Raw genomic sequence first — 20584 nt, forward strand, 5'->3', positions numbered from 1 at the left:
GAAGAAAACATAGGGGAAGAGCTTCATGACGTTGGGATGGGCAATGATTTCTCGCATATGACACCAAAAGTACAGGTAACAAAAAGCAAAAATAGACTAATGAGACTACAATAGACTTAGAAACTTCTGTGCTAGAAAGGAAAAAATCAACAGAGCGAAAAGACAAGCTATCAAATAGGAGAAAATATTTGCAAAGCATACATCAAATAACAGGTTAATAGCCAGCACATATTAAAAAAAACTCCTACAACTCATTAACAAAAGAACAATCAGATTAAAAATTGGTCAATGGGGCCAGTTTCATGGCGATGCGGTTGAGTTCACATGCTCTGCTTCAGCGGCCCAGGGTTTGCCGGTTCAGATCCCGGGCGCAGACCTATACACCACTTATCAAGCCATGCTGTGGCAAGCATCCCATATACAAAGTAGAGAAAGATGGGCACAGATGTTAGCTCAGGGCCAGTCTTCCCCGGCAAAAAGAGGAGGATTGGCGGAGGATGTTAGCTCAGGGCCAACCTTCCTCAAAAAAAAAAAAATTGGTCGAAAGACTCGAACATTTCTCTAAAGAAGATGTGTAAATGGCCAATAGGCCTATGAAAAGATTCTCAACATCACTAAATCATCAGCAAAATGCAAATCAAAACCACGAGATATCACCTCACATCTGTTAGGATGGCTTCTATCAAAAAAAAATTAATGGGGCCAGCCCCATGGCCGAGTGTTAAGTTTGCACGCTCCACTTCAGTGGCCCAGGGTTTCACCGGTTTACATCCTGGGCACAGACACGGCACCGCTCATCAAGCCATGCTGAGGTGGCATCCCACATGCCACAACTACAAGGACCTACAACTAAAAAAATATGCAACTATGTACTGGGGGCTTTGGGGAGGAAAAGAAAAAAAAAATAAAGCCTTAAAGAAAAAATTTAACAAGTGTTGGCAAAGATGTGGAGAGACTGGAACCCTTGTGCACTGTTGGTAGGATTGTAAAATGATGCAGTTGCTATGGAAAACAGTAGGGAGAGTCATCAAAAAATTAAAAATAGAACTATCGTATGATTCAGCAATCCCACTTCTGGGTATACATACAAAAAGAACTGAAAACAGGATCTTGAAGAGATATTTGCATGTTCATGTTTATTGCAGCATTATTCACTATATCCAAGTTGTGGAAGCAACTTAAATGTCCACTGATGGATTTGCATAAAGAAAAAGAAGGAAATCCTTTCCCATGCCACAACATGGATAAAACTTGGGATATTATACTAAGTGAAATAAGCAAATCAAAAAAGACAAACACTGATGATTCTACTTATATATGAGTTGTCTAAAGCAATAAAACTCATAAAAACACAAGTAGAATGGTGATTGCTAGGATATGGGAGGAAAGGGAAAATGGGAGTTGTTCTTCCATGGGTATAGAGTTTCAGTCCCAAAAGATGAAAAAGGTATAGAGATCTGTTGGTAAAACAATGTGTATACAGTTAACAATACTGAAATGTATACTGAAAAATTGGTAAAAATTATAGTTAACGTGTTTTTTACTAAAATAAAAAAATTAATTTGAATGCATCATAGATACGAACATAAAAGTTAAAACTATAAATGTAAATTAAAACCATAAGATGCCACTACAAGCCCACCACTTTGGCTAAAATCAAAAAGGCTAACAACACCAAGTCTTGGTGAGTTTGTAGTTAGCTAGAACTCATAAACATTGTTGGTGTGAATACAAACTGATATAGCCATGGAAAACCATTTGAAAAACTATTTGTTTCTTGTAAAACTAAATAGACACCTACCCTATGACTCAGAAGTTCTACTAGTAGGTATTTACTTAAGAGAAACAAATGTAGAAATCCATAAAAAGACTTGTAAAAGAAATGTTTATAGCAGCTTTATTCATAATAGTCAAACACAGAAACAGCCTGGGAGTCCATAAACAGGAAAACAGATAAACTACGTTATCTTCACTACTTAGCAATAAAAAGGAACAAAGTAGTGATAACCAGATCAAAGCATTATGCTAACTTTAAGAAGCCAAATGCAAAATATTACTATATGACTACATTTACATCAAATTCTAGAAAAAAATGAGATATATTCATATAACAGAATACTATGCAACGATAAAAAGGAATGTGCTACTAACATACACAACAACATGGTGATGAATCTCAAAGTATCATGCTGAAGAAAAATCTGTAGCACTCATGAAAACTCATCTATGGTAGAAAAAAATCAAAACAGTGGTTGCCTCTGAGAATGTAAACAGGAATTTACTGGCAACGATTATGAGGGAACTTTCTGGGGTAATGATAATGTTCTATATCTTGACAGGTATATACATTTGTCAAAACTCAGCAAGTGCATGCTTAGAATTTATGCATTTCGATGTAAATAAATTTTGTCTCAAAGAAAAAAATTTCAAAGTTTTTGTTTGCAAAAGAAAAAATTTATAAAGGAACACTGAACTCTACTCAGTGAAAGTATGCTGAAGTATTTAAGCAGAAAGCCTACTGATGTCTGCAACTGGAAATGTAACCAAAAATTAGGATGAATTAATTAATGAACAGAGAGAGGAAGAAATAAATGAAGAAAGAGATGGATCCGATAAAGTAAGTAAAATGTTAATGGTAATATCTAAGTGGTGGATATATGAGTATTCACTGTAAAATTCTTTCAATTTTGCTGTATGCTTGAAGTTTTTCATAAAAATATGTTGGAAAAAATGTATGGGACATATTAGAAACAGTGATTAGAGGGAAATTCACAGCCTTAAATACTTTTATCAATAGAAATAAAGCACAAATAAAAATTCCCAGCTGAAAAGACTAGAAAAAGAATAACAAGCTAAAAGAAATTACAAAGCAGGAAATAAGAATAAGAGCAGGAATTAACAAGGTAGATAACAGAGAAACAGAGGATTTAAATAAGTCAAAATCAAATTTTTAGAAAAATAACAAAATAGACAATTCTCTAGCTAACTTAAAGAGAAAGCACAAATACAAAAGAATAAATGACAAGAGGAAAATAATCAGTGAAACAGAAGAAAACTAAATTCTAAATCATCAGAGACTACTTTGCAGACTTCTAGGCAAATAATTTTCAAAATATAGATGATATGGATAATATACCAGAAAAATACAGTTTATCAAAATTAAGCCTATAAGAAATATAAAGTTTAAATTGACCAATTCCTGTTGAAGAAATAAAGTTATCAATGACCCACTGGACAAAAAGGCAGCAGGTCCAGACGGTTTCACAAATCTCCCAAAACTTCAAAGACCAGGTAGTCTCAATGCTACACAAATCGTTCCAGAGCATTAAAAATGAAGGACAACTTCCCAGTTCTTTTTATAAAGCAAGGATAACGCTAATACCTAAACCTGATAAACATGGCACCAAAAAAGAAAAATGACAGACCACTATCACATATGAATATCAATGTAAAGTATTACATTAAAAAAATTAGTGAACACGGGTCGGCCCCATGGCATAGCGGTTAAGTTTGACGCACTCCATGTCAGTGGCCCAGGTTTGTGGGTTCGGATCCCAGGCACAGACCTACACAGCTCATCAGCCATGCTGTGGTGGCGACTCACATATACAGTGGAGGAAGATTGGCACAGACGTTACCTCAAGGCTAATCTTCATTAGCAAAAAATAAAAAAAAAAATTAGTAACCAGAATCCCACACTACATTAAGAAAATAATACACCAAGAGATTTATTCCAGAAATGCAAGATTAGTTCCTTAATAGATCTAAGGGAATAAAAGACATATGATTATATCCACAGATGATGAAAAACCCTTCAACAAAATTCAACATCCATTCCTGAAATAAAAAACCAAGAAAATAAGAAGTGATAGACTGTTTCTTAACAAGACAAAATACATACACTTTAGCCCTAGAGCCAGCATATTTCTTACTGGGAAAACACTCGAGGCATTTACACTAAAATAAAAAAAAGACAAGGATGTATATCATCTCCACTGCTATTCAACATTTTACTGGAGGTAAAAATCCAATGTAATTAGATATGAGAAAGCAAATGGAAGAATAAAAATTGGAAAAGAAGTAAAACTATTTCTATTTGCAGATGATATCATAGTATATCTGAAAATCCCAGAGGAAAAACACTATAACCAACTCAAACAACAAAAGAATTGAGTAAAGTAGCAGGAGATAAAATTAACATAACCCATACTACCCAAAGTAACCTACAGATTCAATGCAATCCCTACCAAAATTCCAATGGCATTTTTCAGAGAAACAGAACAAACAATCCTAAAATTTGTACGGAACTACAAAAGACTCTGAAGATCCAAAGTAATCTTGAAAAAGAATATCAAAGCTGGAGGCATCATGCTTCCTGATTTAAAACTACACTACAAAGCTACAGTCATCAAAACAGTATGATATTGGCATAAAAACAAACACATAGATCAAGAGAACAGAATAGAAAGCCCAGAAATAAACCCACACATGTATGGTCAATTAATTTACAACAAGGAGCCAAGAATATACAATGGGGAAATAATAGTCTCTTCATCAAATGGAGGTGAGAAAACTGGACAGCCACATGCAAAAGAATGAAACTGGACAACCGTCTTACACCATACACAAAAATCAACTCAAAATGCATTAAAGACTTAACATAAGACCTAAAACCATAAAACTCCTAGACAAACATAAGCGGTAAGCTCCTTGACATCAGTCTTGGCCATGATTTTTAGGATCTGACACCAAAAGCAAAGGCAACAAAAGCAAAAATCAACAAACAGGACTACATCAAACGACAATGCTTCTGTACAGCAAAGGAAACCATCAACAAAATGAAATGGCAACCTACGGAATGAGAGAAAATATTTGCAAAGCATATATCTAATAAGAGGATAAAGTCTGAAATATATAAAGAACTCATACAACTCAATAGCAAAAAACAAACAATACAATTGAAAAATGGGCAGAGGATCTGAATAGACATTTTTCCAAAGAATACATATAAATGGCCAAGAGGTACATGAAAAGATGATCAACAGCACTAATCCTCAGGGGAAATGCAACACAAAACCACAATGAGGTATCACCTCACACCTGTTAGAACATCTATCATCAAGAAGACAAGAGATGGCAATGCTGGCAAGGACGTGAGGAAAAGCAAACCCTCACACAGCAATCCACTTCCGGCTATAGATCCAAAGGAAATGAACACAGGATCTCAAAGAGACATCTGCACTTCCATGTTCACTGCAGCATTATTCACAACAGTCAAGACACAGAAACAACCAAAGTGTTTGTCAAAGGATGAATGGATAAAGAAGATGTGGTATACACATCTACAATGGAATATTATTCAGCCATGATAAAGAAGGAAATCCTGCCATTTGTGACAACATGGATCGACCTTAAAGGTATTATGCTAAGTGAAATAAGCCAGACAGAGAAAACTGATACTGTCTGATCTCATCTCTATGTGGGATCTAAAAAAGCCAAACTCAGAAACAGAGATTGAAATGGTGGTGTTTACCAGAGGGTACGAGGAAGAGAAAATGGGGAGATGTTGGTCAAAGAGTCCAAACTTCCAGTTATAAGATGTACAAGTTCTGGGAATCAAATGTTCAATATGATGATTATAGTTAGTAACAGTGTATTAAATACCTGAAAGTTTCTAAGAGAGATCTTAAATGTTTTCACCACAAAAAAGAAATGGCGATTATGCAATGTAAAGAAGGTGTTAGCTAAGAGTATGGGGGTAATCATTTTGCAGTATATAAGTGTATCAAATCAATGCGTTGTACACCTTAAACTTACACAGTGTTATATGTCAATTATATCTCAATAAAGCTGGAGAAAATAAAATAAAATAAATATTGAATTCTGTAGACTTCATAGAGAGAAACAATAACTATTTAGATATTATAATGGAAAATTTCATTTATAACGGCAGTAAAGAAGCTAAAATACTTTGGAACAAAGTTAGCAAGAAGTGAGCAAAAGTTATATGAGGAAAACTTTGAAACACTCCTGAATCACAAAAAAAAGTAGACTAGAACAAATGAAAAATCATCCCTTTGCCCTTAGAACAACTCAACATGATAAAGACATCAGTTCTCCTTAATTTATAAGTTTAATAAAATCCCAATAAAAACACCAACAAGCCTTTTCAATGGACCAAAATGAGTTAGTACCAAAGTTTATATGAAAATAAAGTTCAAATGAAAAGAATAGCCAAGAAAGCCAATATACCCCAATAAAATAAAATAATAGCCAAGAAAACATGGGAAAAGAAAAGCTAAAAGTCAAAGGGGGAACTACCCTACCCAACAGTAAAATATACTATAAAGTTTCTATAATTATAAGTGTGGTACTGGTGCATAAACAGACAAGCAGATCAGTGGAATACATATAAAGTCCAGGAAAAGACCCAAGTACTAATGGAATTTAGTATATTATAAAAGGGGCATTACAAATCACTGGGGTAAAGATGGACCTTTTAATAAATGGTGATGTGACAACATCAATTGGAAAGAGAAAGAAAAAATCCAAACCCCATATAATACACAAGAATAAACCCAAACAGATAAAAGATTCAAATGTAAAAAGTGAAACAAACAAGTGTACTAGAAAAGAATATGAATTCTTCTATATCTGGATGTAAGGAAAGAATTTCTCTATGGTCTGAATATAAGGAAAGATGAGATGAAAGAAATGAGTGATAAAATTTGACCACATATAAGAAAAAAACTTTTGCATAGTCAATAATACCATAAACGAAATCAAAAGACAACTGAAATACTAAGAGAAAACATTTGCCACATGTATCACAGCTAGAGGGCTAACATATTTAGTAAATAACTTAAAAATTGAAGGAGCAAAAACCCGAAAGAAATGAAGAGAAAATTCAGACACAGAAAAGATAGAAAAATGGCCCACAAACATATAAAAAGATGTTCAATCTCACTTATGATAAAAAGAGATAAAAACTAAAACACACTAAAATACCATTTCTCATTATCAGATTGGCAAACATTTAAAAATGACAACACATTCTATTGGTGAGGCTGTGAGGAAACAGGACCCTCATACATTAATGACAGGAATTTGGCAATTTCTAACAAAACAACAAACTTATTTACCTTTTGATCCAGCAATCCTACTTCTAGGAGTTTCCCGTGAAGATACACCTCCACGAATACAAAACTACTCACACACAAGGTTATTCACGGCAGCTTTTCAGTAACTGCAGAATACTGGTGGTGCCCTTAATGCCCACACCTAGCAGACTGGCCAAACAAATTACAATACATCCACACAATAAAGTACTAAGCAGCTAGAGAAAATGACTAATGGGCCAGCCTGGTGGCACAGTGGTTAAGTGAGCACATTCTGCTTCGGCAGCCTGGGGTTCGCCAGTTTGCATCCCAGGTGCAGACCTACGCACCATTTGTCAAGCTATGCTGTGGCAGGCATCTCACATATAAAGTAGAGGAAGATGGGCACAGATGTTAGCTCAGGGCCAGTCTTCCTCAGCAAAAAGAGGAAGATTGACGGCAGATGTTAGCTCAGGGCTAATCTTCCTCAAAAAAAAATGAATAAGATTACCATTAATTGATATAGAGCAATTTGCAAGATATATTAGTAAACAAAAAAAGCATCTGCAGTGTGCCATAAATACAATTACCACTTTATTTAAAAAGAAACAGAGGGAAGCTAAACACAAACTAACAGGATTAGTTACCTGAGGGTGGTTAGGAACAAGCGAGAAGGGAGAAAGGAGAGTGCTATATCCAAAAGATATAGTGCTTTCTTTTGGAACCATATTATCTTTCACATACTAAAAAATGGGGGGACAAATAAGTACATAAAATTTTTAAATTTAGGAGGATAAAAACTTTAAAATGAAATATAAACAGAAACGAATGACCCTAACTCTTTAAAGAAACTAAGCATAATGAAGTAGGGAGGAGAACTATGTACCTCCAGAGTAAAGATTAAAAGAACCAGGAAATATTAAACTCAGTTTGTAAGTTTGTTTTCACAGTGCTATATATCAGCCATTCTGAAACTACTTTCTGTGTACTCTAGAATTGAGGAAATAAGTAAGCATACCATGGATAAGAGGAGTAGGTTTCTCCCTGTTGCAAAAGGAAGTGATTTAATACAGGTCCCAACTTGAGTACTTTGAGAAAAACATAAAGATTATATTAGAAAGAAGAACCCCCTAATTACTCCATAACTCACCCATGGAAACTGCAACCAACTTCACACATCTGACCCCCTCCTCCTGCCATCCCCCAGAACACGCTTTACCTCTAGATTATTTTTCACACGTGTAACAACAAAGGGTTCTGAAAGTATTTAACTTTCTATGACTGAAATCACTCTTTTCTACTAAAAAGCACAGAGACCATTAATAAAACACCTTCAGCTTCAGAACTGTACTATATGGTACTTTTTCTATGAAAAACTCACTACTTTCATCTTCTCTATTTAAACTAAAGCCTTGATTATATAAACTGTTCAAGGAATGAGTTGCTCAATTTTCTTGTTAAACGAAGATTAACCTACAAACTCATTTAATTTAAACATTTTGAAGAATAAATTCCTAAAATATATTTCTTAAAATAATATAGTGTACAGAAAATGGATAATGCATTTTCTCAAAATTTAGGACTTTCTAGTGTGTCCAGATCATTTAGTCACTGCAGTAAAATGCAGTAGGTAGGCATTAATGCAAGAGGCTAGGAAGCTGCAATTTGGAACAAATCTCTGAACTTGTTTCCTCATACACAAAATGAAGGTATCATCCAGCATGACAGCCTGATAGAATTACAAAACGCAAATTACTAAATGCATGTGTGGTGGATGGTTTGTTACCGACTAGACATTATTATCATTCCTTTTCAGGTCTTCCTTGCAAAGGAAAAGAAATTAACATCTCCAGATTCCCCTCTGGAGGCAGCCGGAGGTAGATACTTGGGCAGAGAAGCATCTTTCAAGTGAGTAGTTTCTTGAGAACCAGCCCACTTTGGTGCTACAAACTGGGAGAGTTCTTAAGATTCCCAGTGGCTTCTGAGAAAACAACCAGCTTCCATGCTTCAGGCTGAAATAATCAGTGACAGGTTCCCTAATTCCCTGAACCCTTCCAAAGGTTATATAAGCCTTTATTTCCCGTGTTAAAATGCTGATGCTTGGAATTGAGTGTCTTCTGATTTCCCAATCAAACTCTGATTGACTTATATAGTGTATGTGAAAATATTCTATCAACTGAAAAAGATCATACAAAAGCATGAATTATTTCTGTTCCCATTGACAGGAAATTTCAATTGAAGTTGTTTTGTAGTAATCAGCCTCTTTTTAGACAAATCAATGCATACAAAATAAAGCTTTCCTTCCACAAATCAATAAAACAATAAAAATTTTCCTTGATACAAAAGTCAGCTCTCTACCTAACTTCATTTCCCTAATCAATCATTCACTCTATCGAGGCATGCCTCATAAGCAAGGCGTTGTGCTAGGTGCCGAGAGACTCCTCCTGCAAGATGCCTCTTATAATATGTGAGACTAACAGAAACATAATATTCGTAATGTAACTGCTTCAAGTCAGGAGCCACACATGATGGCGGGTCAGAGAAACAATGGATTAACGTGACTTAGGAGTGAAAATGTAAAATCAAAAAAGGATTTAAAGAAGAAGAGAAATAAAGACCAAACAGAATTGAACATTAAAGGGTAGGAAACTTCTCAAAGGAGAGATAATGTAAGAAACTAGAAGAGTGAGCATGCTCATAGACAGAAAGCTAGCAACTCAGAGACATGCACAGAGAACAAAGGCACGTGAGACAGTAGCTTACACGTGGAGTGTGTGCAAAGCACAGCAGGCTAAGGCCAAACAACTCAGACAGAAAAGCTGAACAATTGGACTTTACTGCTATTATCCAACTTCAGATTCATTTAGATTGATGAAATTTTATGCCTAGATAACAAAATCAGCCTGCCAATATACTCCCACAACAAGAGCCTAGTCATAATATGCAGCACTAAGCGGAGAAAAGAAACCGGTCTTCCTAAAATGCTGTTTGTATCCTAACACTCTTCTGCTCAAAAACGTTCAATAACTTCTGAATAGCTACTTTTCTCAAGTCCCTCAATACCATGGTCCCCATCCCACTTATTCAGCGATATTTTTTACCATTGCCCAAAACGTAAAACTCTCTCCAGATGGGCTATTCTCTGTGTTACTGGCCCTTCACCACAGCCAGAAAATGCAAGTGGAGTGACCCTGTGTATTAGCCTGCTCAGGCTGCTGTGACAAAATACCACCCACTGGGCAGCTTAAACAACGGAAATTTATTCCTCACAGTTCTGAAGGCTACAAGTCCTAGATCAATATGCCGGCTGGATTAGTTCCTGGTGAGGGCTCTCTTCCTGGCTTGTAGACCCCGTCTTTTCACTGTATCCTCACACGGCCTTTCCTCAGAGTGCACACTCAAAGAGAGAAAAAGATCTCTCTCTCCCTCTTCTAAGGTCACCAGCCCTACTGGATTAGGGCCCCACTCTTATGACCTCGTTTAACCTTAATTACCTCCGTAAAGACCCTAAATAAATGATTGTTGCTTTGAAGTCACTAAATTTGGGGACAGTTTGTTACAAAGCAATAAATATCTTATATGGCATACCTTCTTGTTCTGCTTTTTGACCTAGACCTCTGAACTCTATAGGATTTCCCTCGGCCCCTTGAACGACTTCGACTTCGTTTTCTTCTAGAGCCATACGAAGAGCTACTGCTTGATCGATGCCTGCGTCTGAAATAAAATATAATCAAAAGTATCATTGCTATAAAAAAATTTTATGGGCATTAGAAAGACATCATCTAGATTCTAAAGAATCATCTCATTTTCCCTATGTCTCACTCCTTCCTAGAAACAAATAGAGATAAAATGTTAGTCCTCTTGAACAGTCAGATGACTGATTCATAATTTAGTGATTGGATCAGCTACTAACTAAGACATTAGGAGTCTTAAGTAGTATACAATCCTTCCAAATATTATCAGATAATACGGTATGAGATCTATACCAGTTTATACCTACCTGTTTACAAAGAATGGACAAAGGGTGAAGACACTAGACCCATGGGCTGCGCTTGTTCAAAAAAACCTTTGAGCTGAGACTTAACCCAAATAAATATATAACTACTAAAAGAAAAATGTTTTACTCAGAAAAATTAAAAATACAAAAACATATGAACTCTAAAGAATGTGACTCTCATTACTATATAAGTAAAAATTATAAAAATCACCTTCTATCATAAGAATGTGAGCGAGGCTGAAGATCTCTGGACCAAGACCTTGACTTTGACCTTGACTTCCTTCCACCTTTCTTTCGGCTGTATGTTCTGCTGTCTGAAGAACTACTTGAAGACGACCGTCTACGGTGTTTCTTTTTTCTCTTGCTTCTGCTTTCTTCTTCAGTATCTGATGACCGGCGTCCCATTTCTAGAAGCTTAAATTCAAAGAAAATTATTTCCAACATAAGGGCACAATGGATGAAACTTAATACAGTAATTTTTGTAAAACTTCATAAAAATTGTAAAAGTCTTAGAGTAAAATTTTATATATACCTGGCTTTTTGACAAGACATGATAAACAGTTCTAGTAGTCTTCTAGGATTATCAATTAACTCTTCTTACAATTTATGAACAGTTTAAATTTGCCCTAAATTTTTTCAAATGTCTCTCAAAAGAGTCAATCCTGAGGACAGTACACTATAACAATTTTCTTATATTTTAAGTCGCATTTATCATTAATTATATGATATTTGGTTTAGGGATCATCTACCTAATCCTTCATTTTCACATTCCCTGGAGATAAAAGATATTTTATTATCTTTTAGAGTTACATTTTTCTAACTGAAGGTTCTAAACTTTTAAATGAATGAGACCTCATTAGTCATCAACAAGTACAAATTGAAACAATACACTATCATCATTTTACTTGTGAAGTTTGGGGGAGGAAACATTAATTAAGCCACCAAAGTTAATGAGGTTATTGGGAAGTCAGTCAACTCTTCATACTGCTAGTGCCTATAGAAAATGGTGGTATAAACCTTCCTGAAAGCAATTAGGCAATTTAAACAATGAGTCATAAAAATATTGATGCTTTTTTAACAAAGCAATCCTACTTATAGGAATATATCTGAAAAGTTTTCTTCTCTTTTTCTCTCTCTCTCTTTTTTTTTTTTTTGCTGAGGAAGATTCACCAAGCTAACATCTGTGCCAATCTTCCCCTATTTTTGTACGTTGGTCACTGCCACAGCCTGGCCACTGATGAGTGGTGTAGGTCTGCACCTGGGAACTGAACCCAGGCAGCCAAAGCAGAGCATGCCAAATTTAACCACTAGGCCACGGGACCAACCCCTGGAAAGTTTTTCTTAAAAGAAAGATATATTCATTAATAAAACTGTATCTACAGAGACTACAGTTTAAGAAACCATGTACATACGAATAACAGCAAAAATGAAAACAACTGATGATATTTAAGTAATGAAATTGGGTAACTGTTTTCTTTTTTTTAACTGTTTTCTATATGGCTGCAGTAATGTTTATGTACTTAGTATAAAAAAGGAAAAAACATACAAAAATAGAAACTTAAGGCTTTAATATTTAGGAATCCTGATAAGAAACTTACTTGTTTCACTTTAAAATTAGCCTTTAGATTCTCATATGCAATGACATTTTCTTTAATAAAATAGTTCTCAGCTATCTTTCAATGTCACATAAAAGCAAAATAAGATAAATGGTTAATGGGTCAGATAACAAAATCTCACCCTTTCCTTTAATATTTATTCAAAATAAATTAAATATCATTACTATAAACAAAACAATGGGTTAAATTACTGCTTTGTTTTCAGAATTGTCAGGTAAGCCATCCTCTCCCTGAATTCAGTGCAATATCAGTTGCAAATCACTCTTAGGACTTAATTCAAAACTTTTAGCTTTTTTTTTTTTTCTGCTTTATCTCCCCAAATCCCCCCGGTACATAATTGTATATCTTAGTTGCAGGTCCCTCTAGTTGTGGCACGTGGGATGCTGCCTCAACGTGGCCTGATGAGCGGTGCCATGTCTACGCCCAGGATCCAAACCGGCAAAACCCTGGATCACCGCAGCGGAGCGCGCAAACTCAACCACTTGGCCACCGGGCCGGCCCCTAGCTTTTTATCTAGAGCCAGAATTATACTTTAAATATAGTTCTGAACCTCCAAGTTGTTCACATTTCTAACATTTTACAGTTCAACACAACATTGGGAAGACTTGGTTGCTGAAACTTTTAGTAAATCATTAGCATATCTAAGCCAGTTTCCTCACTGAAAAATGAAACCACACCGGGTAAAAGATCGTCATGATTCTTTCCAGCTTCAAAATACTATGATTATGAAATTATACATATATATTCAGTATATACATATATGCTTATATATTTAAATATGTGTGTATACAATATCCACTCATATACAAATATATATATATCCAATATCCAATACATATAATATATAACCACATATCTGTGTGTGTGTGTGTGTGTGTCTGTGTATTTCCATTAAGGAATTTGTAAATAATTGAGTGATAATGATCATCTAAGTTTTCTTTTTTTTTTAATTCTTTTTTTTTTAAGATTTTATTTTTCCTTCTTCTCCCCAAAGCTCCCCAGTACACAGTTGTATATTTTAGTTGTGGGTCCTTCTAGTTGTGGCATGTGGGACACTGCCACAGCATGGCCTGATGAGCAGTGCCATGTCCGCCCCCAGGATCCAAACCGATAAAACTCTGGGCCACTGAAGCACAGCGCACGAACTTAACCACTCAGCCACTGGGCCGGCCCTACGTTTTCTTATTTCCTAGCTTTCTCTTCCTTTCATGTTTTCACTTTTAAGCAGTTAAGAATTTTATTTACCTACAAATAATCAATTAAATTAAGATTGGTTTTTATAATGTTCTTATTATCTGGTTAAAAAAACACTAAAATGAGAGTAAAAGGATAAAAAAGTATAAATTCACAAGGATAAAGAGACTACAAGAGAAAACAACAGGAACAGACAGGATATGTCAACAAATTTTTAGCAAATGAAAAACAGATGGAAGATTTAGAGCTAAGAAAGCTGAATACCAAGCAACAGCAGAGAATTCCAACACGAGAAAAGCCAATTCACATAGCAGAAATCAGAGAGGATGAGGAATTTGAGACATCAGATACCACAGTAGGCACAATGAGGCATGGAACTAAGAAACAAGGGAACTGGCTGAAAGTCTGTAAAAGAACTAATCCCCCAGACCCCTCCCGGACCCAACACAGACAGGCGACTACTCTTCCCCAATCCCAACAGGAGAGGTGGTAGATTCCGGAAGAACGACAACACAATGAAGTACCAGGTCCTAGGGCATAGTAAAAGAGGGCAGAGAGTCGGCAAACTGAAAGTTAAAGGGATTAAGTGAAAGTCTACAATCTAACAGTAAATACCGTAGCCTTCTGTGTGCTCGGGTCCAAGAATTCTAGGAGAGGATTCTTCTTTGCAAAAACTGAACAGTACCTGAAAAAAGATACATAAGTATTTGAAAGTCCCCAGAAAAACAGGTCAGGCCTTCACTCAATCACCCTATAACCAAGCCCTTGAGTTAAGAGGCCCAAATCTTAAACACAGTAAACTTTCTTCTATAAACGTTCTTTCTGTTAACTTTTTAGTGATTATACAACGAAAGATAACCAAGCACATGATGAAAGCCTTCATCATGAGAGACAGAAACCAAAACAAAAAGAAAAAAAGCAACTCATAGTCAACCAGAAAAATGCAGAAGACAATTTCAAGGAAAAAAAATCACAGTTAATATCCTCAGAAACATATGAGAAGATGATCTAGCCAACAAGAATAGGAGAAACATCCACAGAACAGCCGAGAAAGCTTGAAATTTAAACAAACGATAATTTGTAAAAAAATACAATAAAGTTAGGAGATAAGGTCAAAGGACTCACAGAAAGCAGAAATAAAAAGAGGAAAAGAGGATCAGTCCAGGAAGTCCAATATCCAATTGATATGCATTCCATAAATAAAGAACAGAGAAAAGAGATCAAGAAAAACATCCAAAGATTAATTCAAAAGAATTTCCAGAACTGAAAGACATGAATTACCCTAAGTCCCTGGGACAATAAATTTTTTAAAAAGGTATACACCAGATATATATAGCATAAAAATTCAGATATCAGGAATATACAATCATGGGCATCATAATGACATTTCAGTCAACAACAGACTGCAAATACGACATTGGGCCCATGGAATTAGTACCATATAGCCTCGGTGTGTACAAGGCTATACCATCTAGGTTTCTCTAAGTACACTCTATGATGTTCACAGAAGGATGAAATCACCTAACGACACATTTCTCAGAACGTGTCCCTATTGTTAAGCAACACATAACTACACAGAAGATGCCAGAAACTTCTAATGGGAAAAAAATGGGAGAATCACAATACAAGGCATAGGGCTTCTCATCAGCAACACAGAAAACAATGGAGCGTTGCCTTCAAAATTCTAAGGGAAAATAATTTTCAACCTAGAATCCACATCCAGCTCAATCATTGTTCTAATATGAGATCAGAATAAAGACATTTTCAGATATGCAAAGTCTCAAAATTATACCTCACACTCACCCTTTTTTAGGAAGCTACTGGAGGACAAGCTTCACAAAAAAGAAAGAGTAAAAAAACAAAGAGGAGCCAGATTCAGAAAATAACTGACCTAACACTAGAGATAGGCAAAAAATTCCAGGAGGACTGCATGCCTAGGTATAAGGGATACGTGAGTGGACGAGAGACAGAAGTCCTTGCCCACAAGAAGCTTACACTCTAGTCTAACAGCAGTTCTCAAAATGTAGATCCCGGGGCTCCCTAAGACCCCGTCAGGGGATCCAAGTCAAAATGATTTCCATTACAACACCAAAACATGATTGACCTTTCCCACTGTGTTGACTTTTGCAATGATGATGTACAAGCAAGAGGAAGCAAACTTCTGGTGCCTTAACAGGAATCAAGGCGATGGCACCGAACTGTGCTAGTAGTCACGGCATTCTCCACTGTAACTCAGTTGTTTTTTTTTTTTAAAAAAAAAAGGCAGTTTCACTTAAGAATGTCTTAGATAAAGCAGCAAAAATTATTAATTTTATTAAATTTCAACTCTTGAACACACATCTTTTTAATATTCTGTGTGATGAAATGGGAAATACACATAACTGCTGCTACATACTGAAAGATGATCATTATCTTGAGAAAAGGCATTTGGGCAACTGAACCGCAAGTTGAACTAGCTGCTTTTATCACGAAACGCTATTTTTATTTTAAAGAACTGACTATGATTATTCAGACTTGGGTATTTGACAGACATTTTCTCAAAAATGAATGAAGGGAGTCTTTCATGTCAAGGAAAATTGACATTATTTGTTGCCAATGATAAAATTTGAGCTCTCAAGCAAAAATGAGAATATTTGGATAACTTGTATCTGCCACCATGAGACTGACAGCTTCCCAGTACTTAAAGATTTCTCTGATGAGATCAGTGGTGATTCACAAATGTTAATGTTTTTTATATTATATAATTAACAGTGTCAACATTTGGAAAATATGCATAACTCAGTGAACCAGTATTTTCCAATAGGCCAAAGCATGATGCCATAGAATCATGCATGAATAAAAACTCCATTCATAATGTAAGACTAGATTTTAAGATGTAAGAATAATAAGATATATAAAATAAGATATATAATATATAAGATATATGATATAATATATAAGATATAAGATAATAAGAATTATTATTGTAATTATTATTAATGTAAGAATAGATTTTAATGTAATAGAGTATGAAAAGGTCATCGACATGGTTTTAAACACCACATTGCAACCAACCTTTAAGAAACTACTACTTGTCAAGTTGTGGTGTAGTATCAAAGAAGTAATTATCTGAGGTTATTAAAATACTACTTTTTCCAACACCATATCTGTGTCAATCAAGATTTTCTTCATATACTTCAATCAAAACAACTCATAATAATAGATTGGATGCAGAAGCAGATATAAGAATCCAACTTTTATTAGAGATTTGCAAAAATGGAAAACAGGGCCAGCCCCGGTGTCCCAGTGGTTAAGGTCAGCAAGCTCCACTTCAGTGGCCCAGGTTCAGTTTCTGGTGCAGACTTACACCGCTCTGTTAGCAGCCATGCTTTGCTAGCGGCCCACATACTAAAAAAATAGAGGAAGACTGGCCAGGAGGTTAGTTCAGGGTGAATCTTCCTCAGCAAAAAAAAAAAAAAAAGGAAAATAATGCCATTTTTCTGTTTGTTTCGTTTTGGAAAATACAGTTATTCATCATACCAAATATATTACCATGTAATGGATTTATTATTATTTTTAAGTGAATTAATAAATAAATATTTCAAAACTTTCTGTTTTAATTACTAGTAAGGGAATATTTATAGATATAGTCCACATGGATAAAAGTCCTTGGGGTCCTCAATAATTTCTAAGAGTGTAAAGGGATCCCAAAACTAAAGCTTGAGAAGCACTGTTCTAAGGTGCCTACAGCCATTCCATTCTCCTTTCCTGTCCAGTTCACTAAGTCCCTATGTAAGGCATAAAGAAGCAGAAATAAAAGAAAAGGAGACACATCCAAAAACATACGTTGTCGATGACCAGAAAAGAGAGAATGGGAAGTGGGGATAAATTTTTCTGTTTTAATTCCAACCAAATAATTCATTCACAATAGAAGAAGGACTACATTTAACCCAGAAAAGTTAATGGAAGACACAAAATCCTTCCTTACACGAATTAAGTAAAAAAAGGTTGAATAACCACTGTCACAAAACTATAAATATTTCTTCAAGTAAGTTACATCTCCGAAAAATTACACTGAAGTATAATTAATCTAATAAGAGCAAGCAAAAAGCCATCATATTTCTTTATTATAGCTAACGGCAAATATTTATTCAGAAAAGGAAGTAAACACTAAGAGCAAATCAGAGGTAGATGCAAAAATTGTCTTCTCTTTCAGTGACAGGCACTGAATGCCTACTCACCACCCTAGACAGATACTTACCTCTGGATTTCCATAATGTCACTAGTATATAATTGAATTACTTGCTCATTCAAGTCATGACGGTCAATTTACCTAACACACTCCTAGTAAGGAAGAACTCTTTACATTTAACCCAATTGGTAAGGTGCAATGCATGGAAAAACATATTAACAGCTCTTTCTGATATGGACAATGATGAATTGAGCATAAATTTTCAGGAGTCCCACAAGCTAACAATTTTTCAATCTATCTGTAAGCAGAAAGGGCAACACAGAGACAGAAATCCTACAGCTCCTGGTTTTCTGTTCTCCCTCTAGTCTCTTGTACATCCTGGTTTAGTCTCCAAGTTGCAAACCTCACCCAACTAACTACTCCCACTACAGAACTGAAGCCATGACAGGTAATGACTACAGCAGAACATCTGTTTACAAAAAACATCTTATTGTAAAGTTTAGGTGACTGAACGAAGATGTGGAGCCAAGACGTGGTCATTCAAAAGAGAGCTCAAAGGCATACACAGGCAGTTCTGTTGTCCAGTTACTAGTAAAGGTACAAGAAGCAGTTATCTTTTTCAGACAACAGGCCATTAGAGAGAATGAAGATTCCTAGGGACATGACAGTTTATAATTATTTCTCCCCTACTCATTCATTAGTATGTCAAACTATAATCTTTTTGATTGTGGACAAATAGCCAAAAAAAAAAAAGGAGAAATAGTCGTTTCAATGGAAAATCCACCTCATAGAGGTAGAGAAAAGTAAAAATGCAGTTAACAGCAGATAGCATAGGAGGAAATCCACAAACAAGTATAGAACCATGCAAAGGCAGTAAAGGAACGGAGGAAAAATCCTAGCCTGAGGAGCATAACAAAGCGAGCCTCGAAAGAGATATAAAACTATCAAAACATTCCTCCGATCACACTAAAAATTTGCAGAGTGCTCTCTCTCTTTTTTTTAAAAGCATCATCAGTCATGGGAATTTCTCCCCAGTGGTTCAAAAATGAAAGCAGCAAATATATCCACACATCTACTATAACAATCTTATTACAGAAGTTTTCCATTCATAACACAACTCTTGGCTGAGATTAGTCCAGTTGGTAAGGCCAACTAACAGGTGCCAGTGCCTTTATCTTTTTCAGTTGCAAACACTTTTAGCCCTCTTATAGAAGAACAGACAGTAATAAAGTGCTACCACTTAGCAGGAAATCTCCTTTGCCTGCAAAGAAAGTGAACATCTATAGACTCTAAGGCTGGAGGGGCTCTCAAAGGATACCCAGTTTCCCAAGTCTGCACGTGTCACATCTGCTCCAGTCGGTAAACCTGAGAATGCTGCGCAGGTCCTTCACTTAGGGCTCTTACTTCTAAGTTCAAAGACGACAACTTGAATACTTTGGCAACACAAGGTATCTGAATTTATTTAACTACCTAGTACTTAATTAGTTGAAACACAAATAGGTTACTGCTAATTCTGAAAACGCCAAAAAAAATCCACTTTTTTTAGGCTTCTCGTGCGCATTTGAAAATACACAATCTCTGAGAGAGAAATTATGTTAAGGTTGACCTGAAATCAAGAGCAGGCAACACGCATAAGAGCGCATTCTAACCTCTTACTAAAGTAAACAGTTTAAGGGTAGCCATATGCCCTTGGTCTATGACCACAAGGCCCAAGTCCTGAAGTCAAGGAAACAGCGTTTAAGGAGAGCATGTTTATAGGTTAAGGGAGGAAAGCGTATTTCACTCTGCACCAACTCTCCTCTCAGCGAGCGTGGGCCCAGAAGGGCCGGGGGGTCGGAAGGAGAGATGGATCTCAAGCAGAGACGGCGGAGCTAGAGCTAGTGACCAAGCACCGGCCACTGACTGCAAGACACGAGCCCGGAAACCCAGAAGCGGCGATCACGGACCTGGGACTGGGGATGGGGCCGGGGGTAGAAGAGGGGGTGAAGGAGGGTGGGAGAAGAGCTGCCTAACTCTCCTGCACCGCCGCCAAACACAGGGCCTAGCCTGAGGCCTGCGACTGCCCAACACCCGACAGCTGCCACCACCCTACGGCCCCACCTTCGACCTCCAGGTCTGAGACCGCCCGGGACGTGGCGCATGCGCACTGCGCCGCCCCGCGTGCCGCGACCCCCCGCCCTCCCCGCCCCGCCCGCCGCCGCCGCAGCCTCCCGGCCGCGGACCGCGCCAGGCCCCACGCGCCTGTCGCCGGAGCAGGGCCGCGCAGCCCTGCAGGCGCCGCCGCCGACTCCCAGGCCCCCGGGCGGGCCTCACCTGGTGCCGGGCCTTCGGGCTCACGCCTCCGTGGACTTGCAAGTGCCGCAGAGCTGGAAACGCTGCTTCAAATCTGGGCGCCGCCGGCGGCCTCCGAACTTGCTTCAGTTTAAGCTCACCGCCTTCCTGGTTCCAGCGCCAGGCAGCGCCAGCCGAGCTTTCGAGTGCATCGATGGAGGCTACCAGGCGTTAGGAG

At 36.9% G+C, this 20584-nt stretch overlaps 1 protein-coding gene across 1 annotated transcript in view; it reads right to left on the reverse strand.

The window, feature by feature from the left end:
* RSRC1 (arginine and serine rich coiled-coil 1) overlaps positions 1–20216 on the reverse strand; it is a 394875-nt gene extending 374659 nt beyond the window's left edge. The window contains exons 1-4 of the mRNA XM_046659843.1: positions 20176–20216; positions 14520–14589; positions 11306–11508; positions 10686–10811 (exon numbers count right to left, since the gene is read on the reverse strand). Of these exons, the coding sequence (XP_046515799.1) occupies positions 10686–10811; positions 11306–11508; positions 14520–14589; positions 20176–20216 (440 nt within the window). The remainder of the gene's footprint in view (positions 1–10685; positions 10812–11305; positions 11509–14519; positions 14590–20175) is intronic.
* Positions 20217–20584: the final 368 nt, after the last annotated feature.

This window comes from Equus quagga, chromosome 4 (genome assembly GCF_021613505.1).
Source record: "Equus quagga isolate Etosha38 chromosome 4, UCLA_HA_Equagga_1.0, whole genome shotgun sequence".
Classification (NCBI taxonomy): domain Eukaryota; kingdom Metazoa; phylum Chordata; class Mammalia; order Perissodactyla; family Equidae; genus Equus; species Equus quagga.